Source organism: Saccostrea echinata, unplaced genomic scaffold, assembly GCF_033153115.1.
Source record: "Saccostrea echinata isolate AGI-Se365-2 ecotype Australia unplaced genomic scaffold, CSIRO_AGI_Sech_v1 ptg000009l, whole genome shotgun sequence".
Taxonomy (NCBI): domain Eukaryota; kingdom Metazoa; phylum Mollusca; class Bivalvia; order Ostreida; family Ostreidae; genus Saccostrea; species Saccostrea echinata.
In genome coordinates this window covers 43945470-43973457 of record NW_026889758.1, presented here as the reverse complement: position 1 = coordinate 43973457, position 27988 = coordinate 43945470, and the positions used below count along the sequence as shown (strand labels likewise).

Here is a 27988-nt window from a genome sequence, read left to right as displayed (position 1 = left end):
AATAGCAAAAAAGATATAATTCAATGTTTTAAATCTGATTAAATATATTTCACAAAAATAGTCTGTTGTGCCTAATCATATTTTCAAAGCACATCTAACAGCTAGTGTACACTTGATTAAAAAGAATGTCAGTTCATAATTTACATATATACATGTATATGCGTTTATTGTTTCCTGAACTTTTGTGAGACGGTGTCGTCTAGCAAGAGCAAATGCACCATATTATAATCACTGTTGAAGATTTAATGACCGTCTTGATCGAGGTCTTTGATGCCTCACAATAGCAACATTCCTACTCACATTTGGACTTTTCTCTACTTTCTCAGAGGTGACAAGTGGAGAATTCATTAGATGCATGAGACTTTTGGCAGAGACATTAGGAGAATATTTCCTCCCAGAAGGAGACACTTTTTGTCCTGAATTTCGTCCATTATTTGCTCCTGACAGATGTATTTTTCTGGTTTTATTCCCTGATCCAAACACTGGAGAATTACAGCCAATGTCAGCATCTGTATTCTGTTCTGTAATATTTGTGTCAGTCTTTTCTCCACTTTGACTCTCTAACAAGAAAACTTCATCATTAGCATTGGAAAATTCCATGGAAGAGGTACTTGCTTGAGACATTCTACTTAAGTTAGAATGGAGACCCACACTGCTAGTCTGGGAATCTGTCAAGCCTGTTGTGTCAAAACCTTCACTGTTTCCACTAGCAAAAGAAAGCAATGAAGATTTTTTTTCTATTATCTTGTTATGAAGGGTATATGATGTTCTAAAACTACTCTGGTCAGAGTTTTTCAACAATGTTCTCTTTATTTTACTTGGTGAGAATATGGTTGACAAGTCCTCTGTAGATTCCAGGCCTCTCTTTTTGTTGTTGACTTGTTTTTCTTCCTGAGACAGTGAAGAGAAGATCGTATCATTGTCCTCTTCAACAGCCTTGCTTTCCTGACTGCTTTGTGTACTCTCAGTACCAAACTTCCTTGACAATTGTTTTGGAGATAGCATGCTTTCATCTCTGCCCCTTTTCCGTCTTTGCCAATGATTAAGAGAACTTGGTGTACGAATTTTCCTTTGGATTTTAGGGGAAGGGGTTCTACTTTTTTCTGGTGATTTTTTCGCATCTCCTTTTCCATCATTTATAGATGTTGAACTTGAGGAATCATCTGTACATGTATGTTTCATTTCATCCAATTTTTTCTGAGTCAGATTTTCTGTGTTGCCAGTATGCTGGTCAATAGTGATAGACTTCTGACCTTTCACTGGTGTTTTACTCAGTATTAATCTTCGAGCTCTTGGGGTTGATTTTGATGGAGTGTTTCTGTTTTTACTGTCTTCCACAGGCTTTCCCTCAGGACTCTTTCCAAACAAAAGAGCCCGGACAGATTTTCTTGTTGGAGTCATCAAAGTTTTAGATCTTGTGTTATTACTGGGAGACTCAGCTACTAGAAAGTCAGGAGATTTTCTGGGTGTGTTGGTAAATTTTACATTTTTTTCATCCTCTTTTCCTTCTGACTGCTCTAGACTTGGTGAGTGTCGGACAACTTTTGGTTGACTCTTTCTACAATTAGGACTCTCCTGAAACAAAGCTTTTGGAAAACCTTTAGATATACATGGCGACCTGGATCTTGTGAACATACTAGGAGACTCTGCAATTACTTTGTTGGGAGTTCCTTTTCCTGGTGTCTTGGATGTTTTCTTCTGTGGAGTTGGACTTCCCATCAACTGTGATAGCAAGAATGAAGAATTTTTGTCTGGTGACTTGAATAAAGCTGACTGACTTGGAGGTTTTTTAAGAATACTGTTGAGTTTTCCTGAAGAGTGTTGGATCCTGCCTGCAATTCTATCTCCCAATTCAACATTTGCTTGGGTCATTGACCTAGATCGTATCAGAGGACCTGCTGAGGCTGAATAAAATGAACGTCTGACCTTATGCAGAGCGCGTTTATTCTGGGATGGGCTGAGTAATGATGGTCTCTCTGCAGAAGAAAACAATTGAAATTCTTATTCACTTCACTTTGAAAAGCAACATACACGTATTTCAATTTTTAAATCATACAGCAGTATTGAAGTTCCAATAAAAACTGACAAATTGTAATTTCAGAGTTATGGAAAAAGAATCAAGCCACATACATATATTTTACAAGGACACTAATGGAAGCTGTAGACTAACATGACTTGAGGAAAGGATACTGACTTGACTTGCAAGAATGGAGACTAACCTGACTTGAGGAATGGTGAATGACTTGATTTGAGGAACGGAGGCTGACTCGACTTGAGGAATGATGACTGAACTGAATTGAGGAATGGAGACTGATCTGACTTGAGGAATGGTGACTGACCTGACTTGAGGATAAGGGACCAATCTAACTTGAGGAATGGAGACCTACCTAACTTGAGGAATGGAGACCTACCTGGCTTGAGGAATGGTGACTGACCTGACTTGATTAATGGGACTGATCAGACCTGTGTGATGGAGACCAACTTGACTTGAAGAATGGAGACTGACCTGACTTTAGGAATGGAAACGGACCAGACTTCAGGAATGGAAACTGACCTGATTTGAGGGGTGATTCCTCCACCACCTTAACAGCAGTATTACTAAGGGATCTCCTTCTTTCTGCCTCCTGTCGTTTCCACATAGCAGAATTCTTCTGTTTGTGTGATGGGGTTTCTGTGACCAGAGGTTTTCTGGCTGGAGACTTGAATGGTGGAGACAACAAATCTGTAAGAAGCAAGTACACATCAAGAAAATGATATCAAATATATATTATAAATCATAAAGTGTCTTCATAACAAAATACATATTGTAGCAGATTACTATGAAAAAATAAAAAAAAAACCCTTATCTGTATGAAGTGAGTGGGAAAAAATACATAACTGTTTACATAGCAAATCATATTCTCCCCCCATGAATAACAAAACCTTTATTTATGTTTAATTTTGGGAAGTTTTATAGATGTGAAAATCAAGATTTCATCAATATTAACTGGGAGTGCATGTGTAAAGTAGTGTCAAGGAATAAATATTGAGTTCAGAATTCTTTTTGTAGGCAAGTGAAACTAAAACTATTAAATGATTAATTTGAAGTGTTAATTCATTGTCTTGGCTGTTATAGTATTTCATGAATATTCTGTTATCCTATCACATAAACCTAAAGTACCTTAAATCACAAAATTGTTTGTGAAACTTGGTTACAAGAGTATTATTTTTGTTCAAATACACAATGCCTTGGGCAAGAAATATTATTATACATGTACCTCATTATAATTATTCTATAAAACCTTCAAATGATCTGGTCTAGACACTTACAATACATGAGTAAGAAAATAAAAATGTTGAGTCCCTTGGGAAAAAATATTGAATCCCACCCAAGAACACTCACTTTTTTATCAGAGTTATTTTTCTTGGCTGAGAATACCTATTAGACATAAACAGTCACCATATCTGTTGTATAGGAGATTCCACATAGCATTCCCAGTAGAAATATGTAAATATCTTATATACCTGACAGAAAGGATTTTAAGAACACTTGGAAATCACAGAACTTGCAGTAAAGTGTTTCAAATACCTGTTTTAACTGCAAGTGAATTTTGTCCTCATGCTAAATTTGAACTTCTGTGTTTATTTTTAAAAGTTTGTCTTCATTTAGTATAATAAACAATTTAGTACATGAATGTTGGGATATATGAAGAGCTATTTAGCTAAGGAAAATCATATTCCCTTCAGCAGAGCTCTCGAGGAATATGATTTTTCTCTGCTGAATAGCTCTTTATATCTCCCTCACAATCATACATTAAATATACATGTATAAAGAAACACTGTACTAACGTTTAGAGGACTTGAGTTTAGAGGATGCCAGTTTTCTTCCTTTGGGGGACTTGATGGTCTCCATCACTGCCACTGACTGTCTTCTCTCTAGCTTTATTTTGCTCTTAAACTGCCTTGTTAAATCTAAATATTATAATTTAAAACAATCTCTTTAAAAATTCAACAGAGTATTAAACTGAAATTTCAAAATATTTTTTAGAGATGATTTTTCTCAAATCAATGTACACAATAACTCAATGTACATGTACTTGAGTGAAATTATTTTTTCTCCCTAACAAACAAAACAATGAAAAAAGTTCTGAGGATCCAATTTCAATTTATTGTATATGTATATATTAGAAATAATTTCAATACCTCTTTTTGATTTTCTCCTCTTCCGTGAAGAAGAAGGCTCCTGACAAGATGAAACAATAGTACTTTTTATTGAATAATAATGACACAGATATCTAAAAGACATGAAAAATAAGTTGAGCCCTTAGCCGTGCATTAGACCAATCTGTACTGAAAATTAGTACAATTCTAAAAAAGCATATGAAAATAAATGAATGTATGCATCACAGTAAGTTTATAACAAAATTCTGTCTTAGCTAAGTTTTTTTTTTCCAGATCAACCCCTGCTGAAACTTGAACATAAAATTCCAAGTCTCACAAGTGATTTCATTGAAACAAGTTTGACAGACAAAGATAGTTCATTTACAATATTCCAATTAATATAAAAACAAAGAATAAATAATCAATTGTATATCAAAGGATCATATGAAAATTCTCATTGTTGGTAAATTCATATGATTCTTACCTTAACATTTGATGTAGATGTGTTGACAAATATCTGACGTTTTGATCCAATATCTGACAAACTTGGGTAGTGCATAATTTTTCTGGTCCTATAACACAATATAAAACAAAATATGTATACATTGTCTATTTTCCTTTGCATAAAGACAGAAAATAAGATATATTTAATTACCTTGTTTTACTAACTGGTGCATCATTAGATTTTGGTAACACTTCTGAGATAGAAGGAGGCTGTGAGGAGGATGGTTCTATACTCTTGTCAAGCTCTGCCTCCATGACTGATTTGCTGAACACTGATTGGTCAGCACTATTGTCAGGGGAAAGAATGGCTTCCAGGGCAACAGGAAGTGGCTGCATCAATTCATCATAAACATTACCCAGAGTTTGTGGCAATGTGTGGATGTAACTACAATATACATGTATTTGGTAATTTTGGTCTGTACTCTGGACAGTCTTATTTACATTCTACTTATACATGTACATTGAATTTGACACAAATGAATATTATGATAAAACAGAAATGTTCATTCTCAAAGAAAACCAGAAGTCTCTTACAAGACTGTAGCTCTAAAACCATTCCCACATTTGAATAAATATTCTAAAATGTGTGAAATAATTCTGAACTTTGTGTTTGTTTTGAACAAATACATGTACATGTATTTCAAGTTCTATTATGAACAGCAGTGCCAACACTTCTCATCAAAATCAAGGAAGCAGTACATAGATATATTTACCTAAGCCTTATATATGTATATGGTGCATTCACTGTTTCAGCTATTTTAATTTCTAAAATTCAATTCTTTAAAAAAAAAAAAACACTTCAGAGTTAAATCTGTTGCATCAAACACATCTGCTATCTCTCTGAAGGCAGATATGTGTCTTACTTTTCAACAAGACTATTGTTCATAAAGTCAGACAGGGACTTGGGATCTGTGTGAAAGCTGAGTGTCCTCAAAAGGGTGACAATCTACAAGATAAAAATGTATTCAAAGCTACACATAATTCAAAAAAGGGAAAAAAACTTAAACAATTACTGTATAAGTGTATAATTTTAAAAAGTTCATATGCATGTAAATTTAACACAGTTGTTGGTGCTGGAATTCACAATCACTGCCAAAGTAATATTTTACATACATGTACTAGTATGTGATAACATACATGTACATATAAACCCCTAGCTCTAATTTTTGAATGCCAAATAACAAATTCCCTAAATAAAGTGCTATGTTTTAAATATGCTAAGGCATGTACAAACATAATACTTTTATTGTATGAACACTAGAGAATGAGAAATGTTATTTACATCATTAAGTCTGTTATCTTCTTCTGTCATAGACTGGTCCCCTTGTTGTAGAAAAGAGAGAATCTCAAATCTCAGCACTGTCTGCAGCTGTAGTCTACAACAAAATCATTCAAAGAAACTATGTTTAAAAAGTGTACATTATACGACTACAAAATTTTGTACCTTTTCATGCAAAATAGATGAAAAGAAACACTTGAAATACTTTAAACCACTGTAAATCACAAACAATTACCACTAAAATATGTGTATCAATAATTCTGTCTAGAAACTAAAATCATGTTAAATGTTTTTGCAATCGTGTCATGTAATTCATGAGAACTTTGTTTTCGCCTACTTACACAAGACCATCTGCTCACAAAAATTCCATTCTAGCATATATACAATGTATGTATTCATAAAGATTATATAAAACGATAACCAAAATTCTTGAACATTTTCTCTCACTTGAAAATACCAAATAATTATCTGATGAAAATAAGGTGTTGCATAAAATCTGGTGTTCGTCAGTACACATATATTAACCTGCCCCAGTGGCTACAATATAGTTGACAAATTTTAAAAGCAGTTTATCTGATGATACAAATTTATCAGGTTTTTTTTGTTTTCTTAATATAAACATCTGTCTGAACTTTAAATTAGTGCATGCCACAAACCTTATCACTAGACAAAGCACTGATGGAAACAAAGACAAAACTACCACTAAAATATATATAATTCTGTCTAGAAACTAACAAGAGGCCCAAGGGCCTTGAATCGCTTTTCTGATAAACTGTACAACCTATCACCTCTATTTGAAGCCTCTAAGTATCCTGTATATTTAGATAAACCCTTGAAATTCCAATTCACACTACACTCTGAGAACCCAAGATGATTCTAAGCCAATTAGTACCTGAGAGTTGGTCATGGTGATCTACTTATCACTTGTCATTCTCTGAGGACCCATCAACTAAGTTTGATGATTCTAAGCCAATTAATACCTAAAATATTTTTTAAAATTATAACCATAAAATTTTATAAGTAGGTCAAAGCGACCTACTTTTCAGTTGTTATACTCCAAAGACCAAAGATGCATCAACTGACAAAGTTTGATGATTCTAAGCCAATTTGTACCTGAAATATTTAATTAAAGACATAAATTTTAAGTAGGTCACAATAACCTGCTTTTCAGTTGTTGTACTCCGAGGACCCAAGATACATTGACTGACAAAGTTTGATGATCCTAAGCCAATTAGTACCCAAAATATTTAATTAAGGTCAAGATCTAGTAAATGACTTCAGACTAACTTTTTAGTACTAGATCCATTATGACGTCATAATCAATTTTAACTTTCTTTTTCCCGTACTTTATGGCTCTAGTAGAATTTTGTAGAAAATAAAGTACTTTCATAGAATTCAATTTGAAATCATGTGAAAAGTAATCCCGATACCTATATTCAATTTAACATTATTTTAAAGAAGAGGCCAAGAACATACAAATTACCGTTTTCTGAGAGACTGTAGGCAATCTGGATGCATTTCTTTGTCTGATATGGAAAAAAACTCCCGTATTCATGACCAGTTTTCTTAATTTTCCATTGAAAATGACAGTTTAAAATATGATTTTTCGTCTTGTTCATCTACAAATTATGCCCGAAACACCTTATCTGACCAAGCTAAAGTTATAAAGCACCATTAAAGGAATTTATTTCTCAAATTTGAGAAATCTGTAGGCACCTTTCATTTACTAGATCTTGACCTTAAAGCCATAAATTTTCAAAAGTAGGTCAGGGTGACCTACTTTTCAGTCAACCTACTCTGAGGACCCAAGATGCATCAACTGACAAATTTTGATGATTCTAAGCCAAATAGTACCCGAAAATATTAATTCAGCCATAAAATTTCAAATGTAGGTCACCGTGACCTACTTTTCAGTCAACCTACTCCGAAGACCCAAGATGCATCAACTGACAAAGTTTGATGATTCTAAGCCAATTAGTACCCAAAATATTTAATTAAAGCCATAAATTTTCAAAAGTAGGTCACGGTGACCTACTTTTCAGTCGACCTACTCCAAAGACCCAAGATGCATCAACTGACAAAGTTTGATGATTCTAAGCCAATTAGTACCTGAAATGTTAAATTAAAGCCATAAATTTTCAAAAGTAGGTCACGGTGACCTACTTTTCAGTCAACCTACTCCGAAGACCCAAGATGCATCAACTGACAAAGTTTGATGATTCTAAGCCAATTAGTACCCGAAATATTTAATTATAGTCATATAAATTGAAAAGTAGGTCACGGTGACCTACTTTTCAGTTGATGTTTTTTGAGAACCCAAGATGCATCAACTTACAAAGTTTTATGATCATAGGCCTTAAAATGTCCAAAATATGCCTCTAAAACGCTTTGAAATCGAATGCCTGCTAACTTCAAAAAGTACATGTAGGTCACTGTGACCTACTTTTTAATAAAAATGTTTTATGGCCCCAAGATGCATCATCTTACAAGATCTAATGATTCTAAACCTCTCAGTATTCGAATTAATGACCTTAATTTTTTTGAAAAAGATTAGCCATAAAATTCAAAAAGTAGGTCAAGGTGACCTACTTTTAGTCAACGTACTTCGAAGACCCAAGATACATCAACTGACAAAGTTTGATGATCATAGGCCTTAAATTGTTCAAAATATGCCTCTAAATCATTCTGAAAAAGAATGGCTGCAAAATGTAAAAAGTAGGTCAGTGTGACCTACTTTTGAGTCAACATGATACGAGTTCGTTAGACAAGATTTGATGATCCTAGTCCTTATAGTAAGCAAAATATCAACATTTTAATAAAATGTAATTTTTGGTCAACTTTGAAGTGACCTTGAGACCACGCCCTTTGCCCAAAGGGAAAATCCCCGTGCAAATTTTAATCTACAACATATCCTCATTCTTTTGCCTAAGTTTGGTGATAATCTGCCCAGTGGTTCTTGAGAAGAAGATTTTTTAGCAACCAGTACTTTTGTTTCTATTTTCCTAATTATCTCCCCTTGTTTAAGGGTCACAACCCTAGTTTTAAATTTAGTCCTAAATTTGACAATAATTGGCCAAGGGGTTCTTGAGTTATGGCCCATATTCTAAAAAGTTTACGCACACCGTACAAATGGCCATAGCATTAGCTCTTTGAGCCTTTGGCTCAGAAGAGCTAAAAATAAATGTCATTGTAATTGTGTTATCAGTATTTTAATGATTTGTACAGCAAAGTCTAAGATAAAACAAATAAGAAAAAATCAAGAATTTTCCAAATAAATTTGCAAATATTCAGGCCTCATTTGACAACTTGAAATACAGATAATGCAGTAATTACTGTGTCTTAAAAAGAAGGAACAAAAAGTGCCTCTAACAATTATTCAAAATGGGTCTGTAATATGTTCCTTACATTAAAATACTGTAGATATATTTTTTCCATGTGGGATTAAGAACCATGCATGCTAACTCTCAATTCCCGCCTACATTTCACACCCATTTAATTCAATGTTGTTTTAAAAATATTTTCCATTGATTTCTAAAATGAAAAAATGCAATTTTTACCAAAATTATAGAGTTATCTCTATTTGTTTTCCCAAATTAGTTATAGATTTTTTTTTTTTTTTTTTGAAAATTCACATGAATATCTGTATAAATATGAAAAATCATTCAAATATGTTAATCTTTGAAATTTGACTTGGAGGTAGGCAGCAGAACAATACTATCGTTCAAAGTTCTTTATGCTATGTACATGGTTACCAATTTTCTGCGGGAATTTGTCACAGCGTACTTAGAGTGCATGCAAAACATACAATGGCAATTCAAGAAAGCCACATAATTTTCTACCCACGAATTGAATAGAAATTGTGATTCCACAGAATTATGACCCTGTAGAAAAAATTACATTTACAGTACTTCAGATATTTTGATAACCTGCTCACTGCTATAAAACAGTGAAAACTATAACCTTTGGTGATTGAAATTCCCAACTTTTTCACAGAATTATAAGAAAATCTGCCTGTCCAATACATATTGGAAGTTATTTTTTCGATACAATACATTCTTAAATATCGATCAATATATTGATACAGCCCTATTCTACACTGCTTCTTGTCCGCTAATTCAAGTACAAGTCTTTATATCAAATATACAAACTGCAGCCATAATGTGTAGAACCTTATGCAAGGATTGTTCGTCTAGCTGGCCAATTGTGCATGTATCATGGTTGTTTTGTGTATCTTTTAAAGCAATGTTGTAGCCACTGCATATTGTGTATATGTGTACATGTATATATTTTCAGTCAGTGACTTACTCTATCTGTGTCTGACTTTTTCTTTCCTCTTTCTGATGTCTCTCTTTCAAGGATCCAATGGGCAAAACTACTCCTCTCTCCAGAAGCTCAATACACTTTTCCTAAAGTTAAAAAATTATCTTTTAACATGTAGATCAGTTGTTTAACTAAAATACATGTACATCAATTTTTGTTTCATAAAGCACAAACCTGGGGATTATCCACATTTTGGTCTTTTACATAATGCAATGGCACCATCACTAAACTCTGTGCTGCCAAGTAAAAATTCTCACATCCTTCCACCACCCTCTCATTGTAGGATTTAATCAAATATTCCACAAGTTCTTCTTCTGATTCAAACTCTATAAATACATTAATGTACTGAAATGGTATTGAAAGACAGAGTCAAATTAATAATATTCATGATTTTATACACTCCACAAAGTTATGTCACATATTTTCATAGGGCTATGATACAAACTTTCAAAAAAATTTAAATAAAATGAACTAGAAAAAAAATTACAAATATTGTGAACAAAATATTAGTTTCACTCTGTATTAGATTTATAATTGAGGACCTTATGGCATTGTCTGAATTTAACAAGGTCTTAATTAATCTGATGCTTCCAGAAGTAAATAAACATTGACACAGTCTAACATTACGCATCCTAGTAGTTTTATTAAGTTTTGATGCATTTAATGTTTTTCAAAAGATAAAAAATTTCAATTTATTTGTGTAGAAAAATCTTTAAAATTACTCTCTTTTGTTTGTTGAACCATTATGAAAAATTTGAGATCATGTCCATTTTTCATATACATATACACATAATGAATAACCATGTACATGTACAATATACTTAGGCATTTTTTTTTAAGTAAAAGACTGAATTTCTATCCATCAGCATGTCATCACATGTACATGTACCAGTTTGCAAACTGGTCATATCTGTGTTGGTATTTTTTACAGTCTCTGGAGTCTTTGTTACTGCAGAGTTGTCCTCCTTGAATACAGATGATAGTCTGCTCTTGTTTACCATCAGAACACCACGAGAAGGCAGTGTATCTGTACTCTGTGACCCTGGCTGAGAGGGAGTTCCTTCTTCAAATTCTTAAAGATTGAAAAATAATTATAAGATTTATGTCACTTTTCTTAACATACATGTATTGTACATTGATTTTCACTATTTCTGGTTTTTGACTATTGTATGATTTCTTTTATATAGGAGTGAAACGGTTCACCGCGGTATCGATGCACCGCGGTATTTTTTCTCGGTTTGATACACGGTGCAAAATCTCTAATTTTCGGTTCGGTTCATTTTTCGGTCGGGATCGTTATTCAGTCGGGTTTGGCATAAGGTATAACACGTTACTCAGAATAAATAAGTATAGAAAATGTAAATTTTTGATGACTGAGAGCTTGTAAAATAATTTTTGACAGTCAAATAATTTTAATCAATTTCTTCTAGTCAATTTGCAAATAAAATTCGTAAAATATGTGACTAGATTTAGAAAAAGAAAGCATAAAACAACGTAGAATTTGTTTCCTTCTATCAAAATGTATCGTATCGAAAATAACCGAACCGAGACAAAATTATACAATACATATCGAACCGTGAAGGAGGTGTATCGTTTCACCCCTACTTTTATAGTGTACTTCAAAATCTTTTTTAACCATCCTGTTCTTGATAACAATATTACTAAATAATGTTTCTATTGATAAAATTTTTGTATGATTTTACACTGATGTGTTTACAAACCTTGTAACTGGGGCTGCACAGTCTCTCTTGGTCTGATGGGTTTATTCTCTTGCCGATAAACCTGTTGTAGTTCTTTCAAAGTTTCAACTTCATTTTCATTCAGAAATTCCAGTTGAGATATTCTTTGGAAATAATAAAGCAAGATGAATGTAAAACTTCAAAACTATATGCAAGTACGAGGGCTGTTAGGAAATTATTGAGACATTTTGTATATTTTTCTTTCTAATGAACGTCTTTCGGTGAAAATTTGCATATACGTTTGACAAACATTAAGACTTCATAAAAGCAAGAAATATTTTACAAATATTAAATTTCTTCTCTTCAATGGTATATAAATGTGTCAATGGTAGGGGTACCCGGCGCAGTCATGAAATCAGATATTGAAAATATGTAACACCAAATTTCAACACCCCGGTGGACCCATAATAAGAGCGAAAATAATTCAATTTATGTATATGATTTTTTAATTTTATTTTGACTTCATGTTGTGCAAGTTTGTTAGAATTCTGATCAGAAATACGGAGATCATTAGAAAAATTAAGTGAGGTAAAGAAATCTGATAACGACGACAAAATGGATTTTGACGTCAAGGAGGAGCAGCATGAGACCTAAAATTTTGTGTAGCGCTATGTAAAACTCCTTTCCAGACTGACAAACCTGCTAAAACAATAACAACGAGAAAAAAAAAACATGCCTAAGGGTTTGTTACATGTATTTCATTGGTATATATATTTTTTCTAACTTATAATTCAACTACAGTAAAATCAAAAGCTCCGGAAGACCACCAATTTTTACCGTAACGGAATTAATAACGTTGATCCTCATTGCATAAATCGGCACTGCATGATGCTAAGTCATCCTGTATAAATGACACATGAAAAATTTACAATAGTGAAGCAACAGCACACATTTTCTAAAGATTCATTTAAGAAAAGAGACAGTTTAATTTTTGTAGGGTGTATAATTATGATAATAAAGAAAGAAGAGTAAACGCTTCCCGATTGTTTCACATGCAAAATCATCTCCGGCTGACGTGACGTCAAAATGACGTAGCGATGCTGCACCAGGTCAATAAGACATATGCATGTTTATTATTTCACCGGAACTTATCTAATTATCCTTTAAATTAGAAATTTTGAATAATTGTTTTGTTCGTTCTTTATAAAATGTTGACGAATTTTCCTGAAATTATCTCTGCCCTTTATGGAGTTAAAGTAATTGTCTCAATAATTTTCGAACAGCCCTCGTAATTGAACAATTTATCATTTGGCAATGATATTTGGAGGTACTGCTATGACAAAGACCATAAAAAATAATACACTTACATATAAGTCATGAAAACACATGTTGATAAGAATGGTAATATTGCAGTTCTTCAAATAAAGCTGTTTTCTTCAGCTTCAATTTCTTATGCCATATTGTTGGTAAAACTTTTTACCTGTTGTTGAGTTTCTCAATCAGAGACACCAGACCAGATCTACAACCAGGTAAATGTGTCCTCCCCAGAACATTGGGATCAAAGCACTGTCTGTCTATGTAAAACAAAAGCTAAAAATTTAAACAGACTGCAAAACCTAACATTTCAAAGCAAAATCTTTCATTTCAAAGCAAAGTCTAACATTCAAAAGCAAAATCTGACAATGAAAAACATGCATTTCCATTATAAAAAATGTAGCAGCTTTTTGAGTAACCTAATATTCCTTCATTTATACCTATTTTAAGATTCATGTAGTTTAGAGAATTTTTTTATGGTTAATGTTTGTGAATATTAGCAACTTGTTAAAAAAATTTGTCAAACGATTTTTTTCTTTTTGAAAACACTGTTCTCAACTTTTCATCAGTTTCTGGGTTTAATCCTGTACGCAATGTTTCCTACTTTTTAGATAACAAATACTATATACATGTACATGTGAATACAGTGCAGAGTCTTTATATAATTTTTTTTACTTTTCTGATCAGTGGAGGTGCTAGCACATTTGCTGCTATGTTGAACTGCTCTAGATATCAACTGATCCCATGGTTTTTCCTTCACAACTTTAGTTTTCTTTTTAGGTGAGGATTCTGAACACAATAGCTTTTTTTCCACATCCAGGGATTCACTAAGGCAAAGTGAACTCAGCGTAGCTGATGTGGGAGTCAAAGGTCGCAGGACAAATAAGACAGGGGTGCTCTTTGTCACTAAAATCTGAAATGGTTAATAAATCATACATGTTCACATATCTAGAAAGTATATTACATTGTAAGCAAGAGAACACACTGTTGTACAAGGGTTGTCCATAAAGTTTGTGGACAATGACGTTTTTATCAAACTGAATAACCTAGATATACAGTTGAACTTCGGTATCTCGAACACTGATATCTCGAATACCATGGATATGTTGAAGTGATTTGGAAGAACCAATTGCTTATTTCTTATTTTTTTACCCTGGATATCTCAAACCCTTGGATATCTCGAAGTATTTTTTCGATCCCATCAGGTTCAAGATAACAAGGTTTGACTGTACTTATAATTACTGTATAACAAAATATTTGTTAGGAAAATCCATGTAAAAATAGTTTGGTTTTGATTGTTTAACTTAAAATTTTTGTAAAAATCACGGTCTTTACAGGTCGAAGATAGTGCGCACAGGGTCCAGGGTTAAATGCTATATACTTTGAAATAAAGTTTTTGGATTCAAATGATTATTTTCTTCATAAAACAATTCAAAGCTTAATAAAAATTATATGTGTCGCAAATAAAGCAGCTGTCATCATTTTCTGATATCATTAGTGTCTGTCGTTGGACAGATAGTGAAGATATTAAGAAAAAACGCAAGAATATGTTTCTAAATTTGACAGTCTATTCACAAAATTATGTTTTAATATGGTTGAAACAATGCAGAGACAAAATAATTATTCTAACAACTGGAAATTACTGGAATATAATTATATCAAGTTCATTGATTTGCAATTGGTATATATGGTTTTTCAATGGTGTGCGCAATTTGAGAGCAGTGTTTAACTTAAGAACCGGTTACCGTCCAAATTGACCGCTTCAATTGATAAAAATGCTGCTTCGAAATAAAAAATATATATATATCAAATTAAAAAAATCGAAATTAGACTCTTGTAAGGTCCACAGAGATTTGTCATAAACTTCAACCCAAAGCCTGTTACAATTGATCTCTAACCTTTTACTTTGAAATAAAGGGAAAACACTGTGAAAGACACTGCAAGAAGTGAAAAAACACTGTTTTTGATGAAAAAAGAATATCCCCATTCATGACATTGTTATGAATCTAGCTCAACTTTGAACTTAGCCCTGTGTATACAAAGTGTTTATACTGACTGCACTCGAAAATTATAGTATATTGTTTTGAATTTTAAAAATTTACTCAATTACGATCTATATATAAATTTTATTGTACACACTTGGAAGTATGGCATAATTAAGAAAAAAGAGCTGTGTCAACAAACATGTGATATAAACTCTAAATCTATATTTTTGATGCTATCATGAAACTAGCTTAATGTTAGGGCTGTGAAGCTTGCATTTACTGTAACAAAGTATTCATTCCTATAACATTCGTAAAATAGTGTGCATTGTTATAATTTTCATACATTTACTAAATCATGGTCTTTATTAAAATATTATTGTACACATTTGGCATTGTGGTCATTATTGAGAAATTGTAGCATTTGTCTACAGACTTAATGGACAACCCTCATCATTTCACAAAAGGAAGTAATGTCACCATTACAGGATACGATGTAAATTTTGTACCACTTGTAACAGGTTTTTTTTTTTCTTGTGTGTTTATTTGGGGGGGGGGGGGGGGGGGGGGAAGAACCATTCAATTAATAAACTGTAGATGACAAAGAATTTGTTTTTCTGGTTCCACAATAAACCTGCAATAAAATTTTAAATTTGGGTTCATTGTAAAAGATGTATTCTAAAACAGCCTTTAATAAAAAATATTATTATGGGTGAACCCACTTTGCATTTGATTATCATTATGTTAACATTTTTGTCATGCAGGTTTTGAGTGAATTGTAAGAAGACAAAAAAATACTTTCTCTTTCAGAAAGATATAAAAAAGAATTCATTGCATTAAACTTCACTTTACTACAGGTGCCTTTGGAAAATTTACCACCCCTACTTTGAAAAACTTTTGTTCAAGGCTATGACACACCTTTGTATTAGTATTAACAAGTATTACCTATTGATATCAAAGGTTTTGGTAAATTTTTCTTATTCTTTATCTGAAATTTGATTTTAAACTCAAACTTCCACATTAGAAAGATTACATTACAAACCAGAACTTGTGTGGATGCTATTAGCTTCCTTATTAAGTCCTCAAATGGCACCAGACAAACACTCTCCATATCTGTATCATCCTCACAACAGATGAAATCTTCTCCATATTTGTACTTAATAAATTCAGTATCTCTTAAAGGGAGAACTCCATACATCCTACATACAATCAAAAAAAAAACCAACAGATTTTATTGTCTCATTATTGATTTGCATAGACAAGTACATGTATATAATTATATACATTGCTAGATTATCATACCAGTAAGCAAGCGACACATTATTTGACTTCAATTAGTTGCTGCAAATACCTTAAAGAAATATCAAATGTTATTCAATTAACATAGCATATAAATAGCAGTTGCTCTGCTGACATACTCTTTTTCAGATATGTGCTAGTGTTTCATAACTGGTGAGTAAAGATTCAGAAGGAGTAAACAGACAGGGCTCAACATTAACGCTTGTCCGGTACCAGTGAAAAAAAATTACGGACAAGTGAATATTGCTGGGAACTTGTCCGATTGGACAAGTGCATATTAATGTAAAGGAGTCTCTAAATAATAAAAAGAACGACTGTTGAAAGTTAATCAGTAGTTTCAAGAAGCTGTACATAAAAAACCGGACTTCGATCCCGATAGGGATCGCTATTAATTGAGTTCACATGCGATCGGGATCAAAGTTCACTAATTGCATACTACTGAAAAGGCATGGATCTTACGAACTTAATGAAATTTGGATTCTGTTTGATGTTGACAAGTTCACTTGTGGACATTTTTGTTGTTGTCAGAACAGAAAGCCTAGATAAAATTTCGTTTTATGTGTTTGTTGTATTTATCAACAACATCACAAGTCAATCAAGCACATGTCATGTGTAACGGACTTTATTTTAGTTTTCAAGTTGACGGTATTAGATCTTTATTGAAACATTTTCTGACAAGTGAAGTTGAAGTTCGGACAAATAAATGTCTTGGTCACTTGTCCGAATGGACAAGTAGGAAAAAAAGTTAATGTCGAGCCCTGACAGAGCATATACAAAATACAGCTGAACTTCGGTATCTCCAACACCATATCTGGAATACCATGGATATGTCGAAGTGATTTTGAAGTCCCAAGTGTTTATTTCTTAAGTATTTTACCCTGGTTAACTCGAATCCTCGGATATCTCGAATTTTTTCCTCAGTCCCATCGAGTTTGAGCATGTTGAGACAACAAGGTTTGACTGTATATACATGAACAAATAAATACTCATGGATATGGTAACTGTAAGCTAAATTATTTACAGTATTACATAGAGGATATCTAAACAATATGATTTTATCCAATGAGTTAAAAAAGTATATATATATACATATATATATATATATATATATATATATATATATATATATATATATATATATATATATATATATATATATATATATATATACATGTATATATATTCAAGAGGTTTGCTGAGCACACATACATCATTTCAACTTGTAGGAATAAGAAAATATATACTGAAACGCAAAAGAAATGCAACAAGCAGTAATCTACAAATGTTTGAATTCTTTATCTAATGATTTTCAAAAATGAATACAGTAAGGTAAAACTCGATATAAAAACATCAGAGATTTGATAAAAATGTTAAATGATTATCTTTTAACTTGAGAAAGTAACACGTGACTGTTAAAACACCCCCACCCAGACCATTCAATAACAGCATGCAAGACTGCCATGCACAACAATTGCAGCTTGATTTCTGCGAGGTTCATCAATCTCGAGATCTGAGTGAAGAAATATTCTTTGTCATTTTTAAATGCCCATTTTTCAGATGATAAGGTCGAATTTTCTCTAGCCTAGTGCAGTGTAGTAACCCTTGGACTTTCGGTCCAAGGACTGTCATTCATGCTAATGAAACGTAAGAGCCTCTTGAGGCGTGATGTAGTGCATATTTTCATCTGCAACTCTCCATCACCTTTACTTTGAGATTTTCCAGCTATCTTGCAATGGAAATGCGTACTTAAGTCATTTTCAGGAAGCCTTGGCATTGCTTACGGAAAAGAAATGAAAATTTATTTTTTCGGAATATTGCTGCATTACTTATGATGAACAGATACAAACACTTAAAACCCCATATTATTGCCAAATGTTTTGTTAAACATGCAATTTTTGATTTCTGTTACGCGGACTAAAACTTAACTTCCGGTAATGGTATGAAAATCATTCAACCGTTAAATAACGGATATTTACAAAGTTGAAGATGTCCTTACTTTTTAGATACAAAATTATATCCTATATATAATATTTCCCCCTAAAATAGGATGTTGTGTTTCTTTTGCATTTCATTTTCAGTATACATTTTAAATCACTCTATTATAAATACTTCAGTTCATCTTAAACACATTTTTTTCTTTTTTAAATTATACTGGTACATATATTAATGGCATTATTTACAACTTTGTATTGTATGTTTTGTTCCAATTCTCATATCAAAGAATTATTCTACTATCAGAAGTCGAATTGTGGATTCTTACATGACCTCATGCTATAAAGCTTTGCTTTATTCAACTTGAGCTATTCATCAATGTAATGTAGATGTGTACTTATCAGTGTATTACGCATAAATATGTACATACAAGCAAAAAGCAGAGGAAATTTAAAGATATCAGTATTCAGTAAAATTGATTCAAAGATTACCTTTCTTTAAATACATTGTATTACTCCATATTTTAGCAGAAGTCGTAATCATTTTGTTTAATTCATTGCATTCTGAAGCTTCTTGTAAACTAAGATTACAATTGGCTTTCATTAATGTAAACATCATCACAGGACAACTGCCTCTCTGCAGACTTACTATACCTTAGAGTTATGCTGTTATCATTAAGAGGTAACACTGAATATTTTTCCTGAGCCTTTAACTTGTCTTTTGCATGGCTTCTTTTGTGTCTCTTTGGTGACCTACCACTGTAAAAGAACAAAATATAATCTGAATTTTTTTTTCAGAACTGAATTAAATCTCTTACATGATAAACATTGGATATAAAAAGTTGAGTATTTGAATTTTATAGAATGGCAATGTTCATTCTTTTAAGATAGGGGTTAAAGGAAATGAAACAGAAATAATATACAGTGTAATTTACGGAGGAATGCTACACCAAAATTTTATTTAATGGATCTAAAAGACATCTCATTTGAAATATGGTTTCAGCATGGAAAGACTGTTATTAGCGCTTAATTGATTTTACTGGGTATATGAATTTTTTGTATTTTTTTTTCAAAGAAAATGTAAAAATTGTTTTATGGTTTAGCATCATAGTGCTGACTATCAACAAACTTTACTATATGCTCAGTCACCTTGCATTAAGTGTTGAAGTCTGTGCAGGGGAAATACTGAATTGGCACATCAGTGAGTCATCTGTCAAAAAAGTATGTCATTGATAAACATACATACTCATCACCTTATCATAAACTATACCAAATTATTTCATTTTTAAAAAGTTAAACCTTATAATAAATTATATAAAACTGTCATTTAAAAAAAAAAAAAACAAAACAATTATCAGTCAATAAATTTTGTATGATTCATACTGTACCTAATTATAATTGCTATTAATATTTTTTTTTCATGACATATGCAAAGTATGATGATATCATGGTTCATACCACTCGATGTGAGATTACACTTGATAGTGGAGGAGTCAATAGTCTCAGCTCCTAACTTGGACTGATGTTGCAGATGATATTCTATCACAGAGGTGTAGGAAACAAGTCCCATGACAGCTGATGAATCTTTCCAGGTGTGTAGAACACCTTCAACTGGTTTTGGTTTTAGATTCGAGAAAATATTACCAATGCACTGTCTATTTGACTGAACCAATGTTTCCACTGGTATAAGGCTTCCATAAAGTTTATGGATGGCAGATTCCACAAACTGGACACTCACTGGGTTTACATCAAGCTGCACAAATATTCAAAATTGAGATATACAAATGTGAACTGGTAACTACTTTAAATTCAAAATGCTTCAATCCAATATAATCCAATTAACAAATAAGTTTAACTTATAAAACTTTAACTGAAGTATACTTACAAAGGAAACATCAGTGTCTATCCAGTTCATTGAGAGCCTGATATTGTGAGAAAATGTACTTATTAAGTCTGGCGGCATGAAAGAATCCAGAAAGATCTCATCATCGAGTACAACTTTTCCTGAAAACTGTCTTAATCCTACTGGGTTTTTAGGGCTGTTTGCAAATAAAAACACAAAATTTTCTGTTTTGCTATGATTTTCATTTTTAACACTCTTTCTCCTACTTTTAACTGGTGAGAAAATATCTGGATCCTCCCACTGATAATCCAGAACAATTTCATTTAGAACCTTATTTAGTATGTTTGCTGGGTATTGTTTTCCATGTATGTGTCCTACAGTGTCAATATCTGACTGAATATCCTGTATTGCTGTTTCGATATTTCTCTCAACTTCATTTTCAAATTCTTCGAAGTACCTGGTTTTGAATTCTTTGAAAGGGTTCACAAGTCTTTTCAATGTGTATTTTGAAGAATTATAAATTTTGTAACTCCATTTCAAGTGTTGTGTTTTGTTACCTCTTTTTAAGTTCGTTTTACTCGTGACTCTTTCGTTTAAAGCAGTCAAGATTCGAAATGCTGAAAGAGTTACTCTGTTAGCCAAAACTTTTGCTTCATTTTTCACGTCTTGTGCACAACCGCCTTGATTCCCATCAACGAGAAAAAGTATCTTACATTTCACTGAAGATTCTGACATCTTCAAAAAGAAGCCTTTGTTCTTACTTCATTATTCTGGATATGGCTTTAAAAAAGTTTAAGGATCACTGTAGGAATCCTAGTTTATGATTGTGATACAAAGTAACAATGATTGAGTTACAATTAGCAATGTTTTTAGTTGAATTTGGCGTAGACTGGTACCCTGACATTGGTTAACGGGCGCAAGCGACTGGAATCAAGGGCAGAGAACCAGTGCTAGTGCTAAAATTTGGGATTTTTCTCGGGGACGGGTGAGATTCACTCCGGAAATCGCAAAGCGCATGCGCCGAATTTTCACTCTAAAATAGTATATTCCGGAGTAACTCAACTATTTCCGATATATAAAACTTTTTTTCGTAACAGTTATGCTGAAATAACTCAAAAAAGTATTTTATTATTTAAAATAATGCATACTCCTAACTGAGTCAACTCTACATTTTAAGAGGACGATAGTTTAATTCGGGGGGGGGGGGGTAGCGTAGCGGGGTGTTTAGATTATTTATTTATTTTCAAACTAGAAGATTGTTTATTTCCAAGATATTTAGGGACGAATTATTTATGTTTAACAGTTAAAGAAGCAAATAATAATAAGAAGAAAAGGAAAAAAAAACAGCCTTACTCCACAACTCTATTTGGGGGAGGGGTACCAACAGGCAATAAAAAAAATAATTATATATATGAAATAAATATTAGATAGATAATTAAAAAAAAACAGACTTACTCCACAACTCTCTTTTGTGTGTGTGTGGGGGGGGGGGGGGTGTAGTTTGGTAGTGGTGGTTGTCGGGGGGGGGGGGGGTGTTACCAGCAGGCAATGAAAAAAAATTCTTGCCAGCTGGGGAAAAATTATCTATTTCCAACATTACGGTAACCATATGTTTCAAAAAACTAGCAGCCCCCCCCCCCCCTTTCAAATATATGGTCGTCCTCTAAACAATCTGAATTTGCAAATACATTTTATTTAGTACCTCTCAAATAAATATTGTAGGTTGTCATCTTTTCATTTTGAACAAACAAATTTATACTTTGCAAGCATCATGGTAAATGTATTTTATTTTTGCCATGTGTAGGTGTATTTGTTTGCATGTGTTTATGCATGTTTGTTTTGTAAAAATGAAAAGTACTGTAAATAAATTTACAAGAATACAGATAAAAACTGTGTAACACTATTTTAATATTAACTTTTATATTACGTGTACTACAGAATTATAATAAAAACTCATGTTTGAAAAATTTACAAGAAGAAGTCCCAGGCTTTCACATATTTTAATCTTTATGTGAATTGTTCAAATATTAAACAGTAAACATTGAGCCAAACATTTGTATAAGCAGTATATAAAAATAACTCAGAATAATCATAATTTAATTTCATAATATTTTTATTATGACAACATACATGTACATGCTGAATAAAAAGACATATGAAATCAAACTTTAAAATGTTTTATTCTTAAAATAAAGGTGACAATTGTACTAGTGATATTCTTTACACTCATACAAATATGCACATGTATTTAGTTTATCCTGCATTTGTTTATAAAAGTGTCTGCCTATTATATCATTTTATTCAATAAGATTTTCAAATTATAGACAATAAATGTTAACTAAACAAAGTTTTTTGAATGATCTATGTACAGGCATGGGCATGTCATAACACATGAGATATAAATATTTGACTAACCCAGATATTACATTCTTATTTGCTTTAATAGGAAAAATGGGTAAAAAATGTTCTCAGATATTGGATGAGGTAAAAAAAAAAAATGAATCAGAATCTTTTGAAAGATATTGATAATAATTATGTAAATTAATAATTAAATGATTTTGTAAATTTATGTACATACATGTATTGATAATAATTGTATAAATTAATAATTAAATAATTTTGTAAATTTATGTAGTACATGTTGTTTTTTTAATTCACATCTTATGAAGCAGGTTAAACTACATTATAAGGTAACTTTCAAGAGTACTAGCTGTCTGGGCTTCATCATTTAAAATAGTTAAAAAACATTTTTTCTTTTTTTTTTTCAATAAAGAACCTTTATGCATGCACCAAAAGTGCTAAAATAACAAACCAAAATAAAAAGGGAAAAAAGGACGCCCATGGGCCATAACTCTCACAAAGTCATATTAGCCCTGTTCTTCTGAAGAACTTTTTAAAAAAAAAATTCCTCCTTATTCCCATAAAAAAATTTTTACCCAATATGGTGACCCTACCTTGGCCCCGAGGGATTATAATTAAACTAAATTTAAATTCACTCAAAATGGAAGGACTTCATTATCAAACTACATTGTACATACTGGATATGTACATTATCAATATACATGTAACTAAATTGACCTTATTGTAGAAAAGAATGTTTTAAAAATGTTATTTCATTTCATACACTATTTTAGCCTCAACCTTATCCAAGGATCCATAATTTGACAAAAAACAAAAAGCCAAAGGACCTTAGTGGTCACCCAAGTTTTTCATTATCGTTGTTGAATAATCAAAGGGGACTAACTTCTCTCAAAGTTGAGTGAAAATACCCTACATAATCAATTGTGCATTTCCAAGGCAGCAGAAACCCTGACCCTGTGGTTATGAATTTTACATATGTGGTAACAACACCCTTGATCATTACAACTTTTCAATTGATTTGCCTGGCAAATGCCTACAGAAAAGAGAATAAGATTTTCAAAAATTTAATGCATTTTCAATATACGATGAGGACAGCCATGCCTTAAGACCACCCCTCTCCCCGAATTTTTGCTTTTTCTTGATTATCGCTGCTTCCAAGAAGGTATAGTCCTCTAATTGAAGAAACTGAATTTCCTTTACTCAAGGATGCCTTGTGCCAAGTTTGGTTGAAAATTGACGTTTCTGGAAAACAGTTCAAATATGTGAAAAGATATAATACATTGACAACAAAGGACAGATTTCAATCAGAAAGGCTAGCTGACACTTCACCCTTTGGTTCAGATGAGCTAAAACATATGAATGCTAAAAATTACCGGTACTTCAAACATGCTTTTAAAATGTAAACATTAACTAATTAAGTTCTCTCTGGATTGTAAATGTCAGGATAAGGAAATCTGATAAAGATTGGCAATAATCTGAGGGTATGAAAGGAACTCCTCATCACCCAACAAAACACATGATCCTGAGATGAATTCCTGCACTGCCAGCTTAACCAAATGAGCAATGGCCTAAGGCAAAAGTCTGTCTACCATTGCCAACCTGCTACTGGACTTAACGCACAAGTTATAGGTCCATTTCTGAGTGCTTCTAGGGTTGCACACATGAAAAGAAAAAGAAAAGATATTAACTACAAGAAATGCTAATCACAAATTATGCATTCAATATATTCTAACTTTGTAAGTTGTATATTTTGCTTTCCTAATCAACAAGATGTTCAATAAATTAAGATTTCTTCTGCTTGAAGCCTTTTCTTACTTTATAACCTAATTTAAGATTAAATTCAAAGATTAAAATAATAATTTCACAAAGCACTTCATTTATTCGAATTAGAGTCTCGGTGAAGATTGTTATTTGCATTTATATAAGTGACTCCTTTAGCATGTGTAGTGAATATCAAGACTGAAGTTTTACCATCTTTTGTCTTCAATTTGATCCTCCTCCCAAATCGTTGATGGTGGCACTCTCACCCTCTGCTGGAATCCAAGCTGACCATTTACCCTGCAAATTAAAACACACACAATTCTGAGCTTACTTTGACTTCAATATCAAAAAGAATCTTTTGTAAGTCATAGGTAATTATTTAAATTTCACATTAAAGCTGGTTTAAGAAGGCTCTTAGGGATATCATTTAGAAATTCAGGTATTATATATGTATATATAGTTATATACGTATATATACATGTACAATTGCAAATGTTTTCCTTTATATAATACTATTTGAAGAAGACGTACTGTAAAAGTATTATATTTAGCATGTATGATATTTAGCGGAAATTGATTTTTGAACAATTTAGCACAGATTTGAATTAGCACATTTTTAATGTTCTTATTTATGTGTAATATGTTTACAGTACTTAATTCTGTATACAAATAGGTTTGTCAATTATGACCATAAATTCATTGTCATAAAGGATTGACATAATTTTACAGTGATGTCATAAGCAGTCAACTTGTTCACACATTCAATTTATACCATTGAAGTTTGAAAAAATAAATCATTTCATGGATTTAAAACTAAAGTGTGCAAACAATTGTTATAAATCGGTCCAGCATGTAAAAATAAGTAATAAGGTATCATTTTAAAATTTATATCATGATGAAAATTTGGGTTGGTATATGATCAAATCTACCATAAGGGATTTGATCCATATTTTACATTATGATAAAAAATTCAAAACAATACCTTATTTCTTAAGTATAACAGATAGACTGACAGACAGATGGAGAAACCCAAATTAATATCCAATGCTTTCAATAAAATCATGGGCCAATCAGCTGATTTTAATGGCCTTTTCAAAGGTATTGCTGGCAAAAAAGAACCATATATAAGACCTTATTGAATCTCATTACAAATTATGTTCATAAAAAAGACTTATGATATCATGATGATACTTTTTTTCAAACATGATCATCAAATTACCTCCAAGTGCAATAATTTCATTCAATAGTATACAGTTATGGAATGGGTATGAGGGAAATAGCAAATTTATGGTTCCCCGAGGGAGGAAACTATTTCCCGAGGCGGCGAAGCCTCAAATAATTAATAAATTTATAATCCAGCCTTGTATTTTCACCAATTTTGAGATAATGGGTTGAAATATTTTTTTCTTTAAATATACTTTCTTTCTTTATTGAATAACTTTAAGCCATACGACCCATCTGCATAAGCAAAATAAACATATGTAATTGTGAACGCAAATTGGTAAGTGTCTGCATGGGGTGGAACCCCTAGTGTTCATCTGTCCAATCTAGGATGAACTGAATTAAAATATTAGTTTGCTTTGAATTATGAGAGTAAACTATACTTTATAAGTTGTGATTTTGATATCTTATGTCAAAGGAGAGTCATTCCCTCCATTATAACTTTTGCAGAGTAAGCAAAACTCCAGCTCAGTATGAGGACCTGGAGAAAAATGCATATTTCATTAATATGACAATTTTTAGTGAACTAGTCTCGGAGCAATAGGTCATCATTCACAGAAAACTGCATGGATTGAAGAGATTCCTGTGTTTTGATTAAAATGTTTGTCAATTGCTATGATTATTTTACCAAAAAGGGATGAAATAAGTTCATTTTTTTATTAGTGGAAATTTGAAAGGTGAAAAATTTATATTGTACTTTGTACTTGCCCACTTATCTTAACATGAACTTGCCAACATTGAAAGTAGTAAAGGGGTCCACATCTATGGTAACATACATGTATGTTACGTTTTCCAAAAAAGGAAAAAGAAATAAAATTAAGAAAAAAATAAAATAAAATTTATTCCTCAGATTGATAACTAATATAACATGTGATATTACTTTAATAGTTCAACAGCTAGTCTCAACATTGAATTATTTATAAATAAAATAAAAACAAATGAGAGATAAAAAAAATTATTCGTTGCATTATAAATGTAAAATATTCTTTTGCCAGATTTTTCACCAAGGATTCTTTCCTAACCTTTTCTTCTTCCCCTTCACACCATCCTAGCTTTTTACAAGCCCATAGGTTGGGGTTGTGTGTGTGTAGGCATGGGAGGGGGGGGGGGTCATCCTTCACTCTTTTGGAGAAAGTTATATATATTTTACTATGTAAATTTTCATTAAAGATAATCCCCCCCAAGGCTATACATATGTACCCCCCCCCCCCCCCGGCCACACACACACAATAATTTAATACCTATACTGTTTCCAATAACAAATATATATATAACGTAAATTAGAAACGCTTTTACTGAATAAGAAGTAGGAATTGTTCACTTACGATCAGTTTAAGAAGAGCGCACATTGATTGATTGAGCTTTCTTCTATTCATGGACGCCGCCATGTTGACTTGGGTAATTATGATCGGGTTTGAGGTTTAGAATTTTGCGCATGCGTACTTTTAGTTCCGGAGTGAATCTCACCCGTCCCTGAGACACCTTCAAAATTTGGCGCCGCCATTTTCTTCTTCCGGCTTCAGTGATCGTACGAGAAATTTTCGATTCGCATAGCAATATTCTTGCAAAGTAGTCATAAAAAGACAATATGCCGGAGAGTAATTTAAATTATAAAATTAAATGCTTTATTTACGCCGAATGACAGCTGGGTGATTTATAGGCTGCAGAAATTAAGCAAAATAATAGAAAAAAGTCCACGTATCATAAAACAGTTATCATGTGAAGGTATATAATACTGAGTTAGACCTGAACACTTCAAAACATATACAAATGAAAACTTTTTCTAAACCGCCTCTACATCGCCTGTGCACTAACCTACAGTAGTTTAATTTGATGTCTGAGATATCTCCTCGAATCAAGATCAGTGACACAGTCTAGGTCACTGATGATCAGCATACACATTTTTTTTTAATTCAAGTATAAAGGGCTCCAAAGATATATGACCCTGACACGACTTTAGTGCTAAGTTCCCCATAACTCTTAATTGGAGAACATGCCAAGAATTTCTGCTCCTTTTCTCCGGTCTGGATTTGGGCAGAACTAAATCAAAGTTTAATGATATTCCCATAAGCGTGGTGATGGGCAAATTATTAATGACAGCTGCCTTGGGAAAAAATCCTATATTAAAAAGAGATTAAAAATAAAAAGAAAAAAAACAAAAAAAAAAAAAAAAAAAAAAAAAACGAATAAATAATGGCAAACGAGCAGAGTATTTTTTCACAGAGCAATTAGAGACCTTTCCAATCTTCTAGATTGTTTCCATATCATTTGAGATGAAAAAAAAGGAAGAAAAGCCAAGAAAGTATATAAAATACAACAAATGCTCCTTTTTTCTAGGAGGAATAAACATCGGG

At 32.3% G+C, this 27988-nt stretch overlaps 1 protein-coding gene and 1 long non-coding RNA gene across 2 annotated transcripts; both read right to left on the bottom strand.

Annotated features, from left to right (window-relative positions):
• Window positions 1–24: 24 nt before the first annotated feature.
• Window positions 25–21089, bottom strand: LOC133182572 (treslin-like). Its single transcript, XM_061317417.1, has 19 exons — window positions 20334–21089; window positions 19907–20201; window positions 19598–19658; window positions 19103–19207; window positions 16261–16417; window positions 13912–14149; window positions 13403–13496; window positions 11965–12086; window positions 11133–11315; window positions 10418–10569; window positions 10229–10329; window positions 5927–6020; window positions 5508–5590; window positions 4796–5029; window positions 4625–4712; window positions 4183–4222; window positions 3829–3951; window positions 2555–2722; window positions 25–1976 (listed from the first exon to the last, which is right to left on the bottom strand). Exons 1-19 carry the CDS (start codon window positions 21024–21026, stop codon window positions 229–231), a joined length of 4779 nt encoding a protein of 1592 aa, XP_061173401.1. The 5' UTR covers window positions 21027–21089; the 3' UTR covers window positions 25–228.
• Window positions 21090–22882: 1793 nt separating this feature from the next.
• LOC133183777 (uncharacterized) lies at window positions 22883–27035 on the bottom strand. The gene is made up of 3 exons (XR_009720724.1): window positions 26960–27035; window positions 24624–24710; window positions 22883–24299 (listed from the first exon to the last, which is right to left on the bottom strand). It is a non-coding gene; the product is annotated as an uncharacterized LOC133183777 (long non-coding RNA).
• Window positions 27036–27988: the final 953 nt, after the last annotated feature.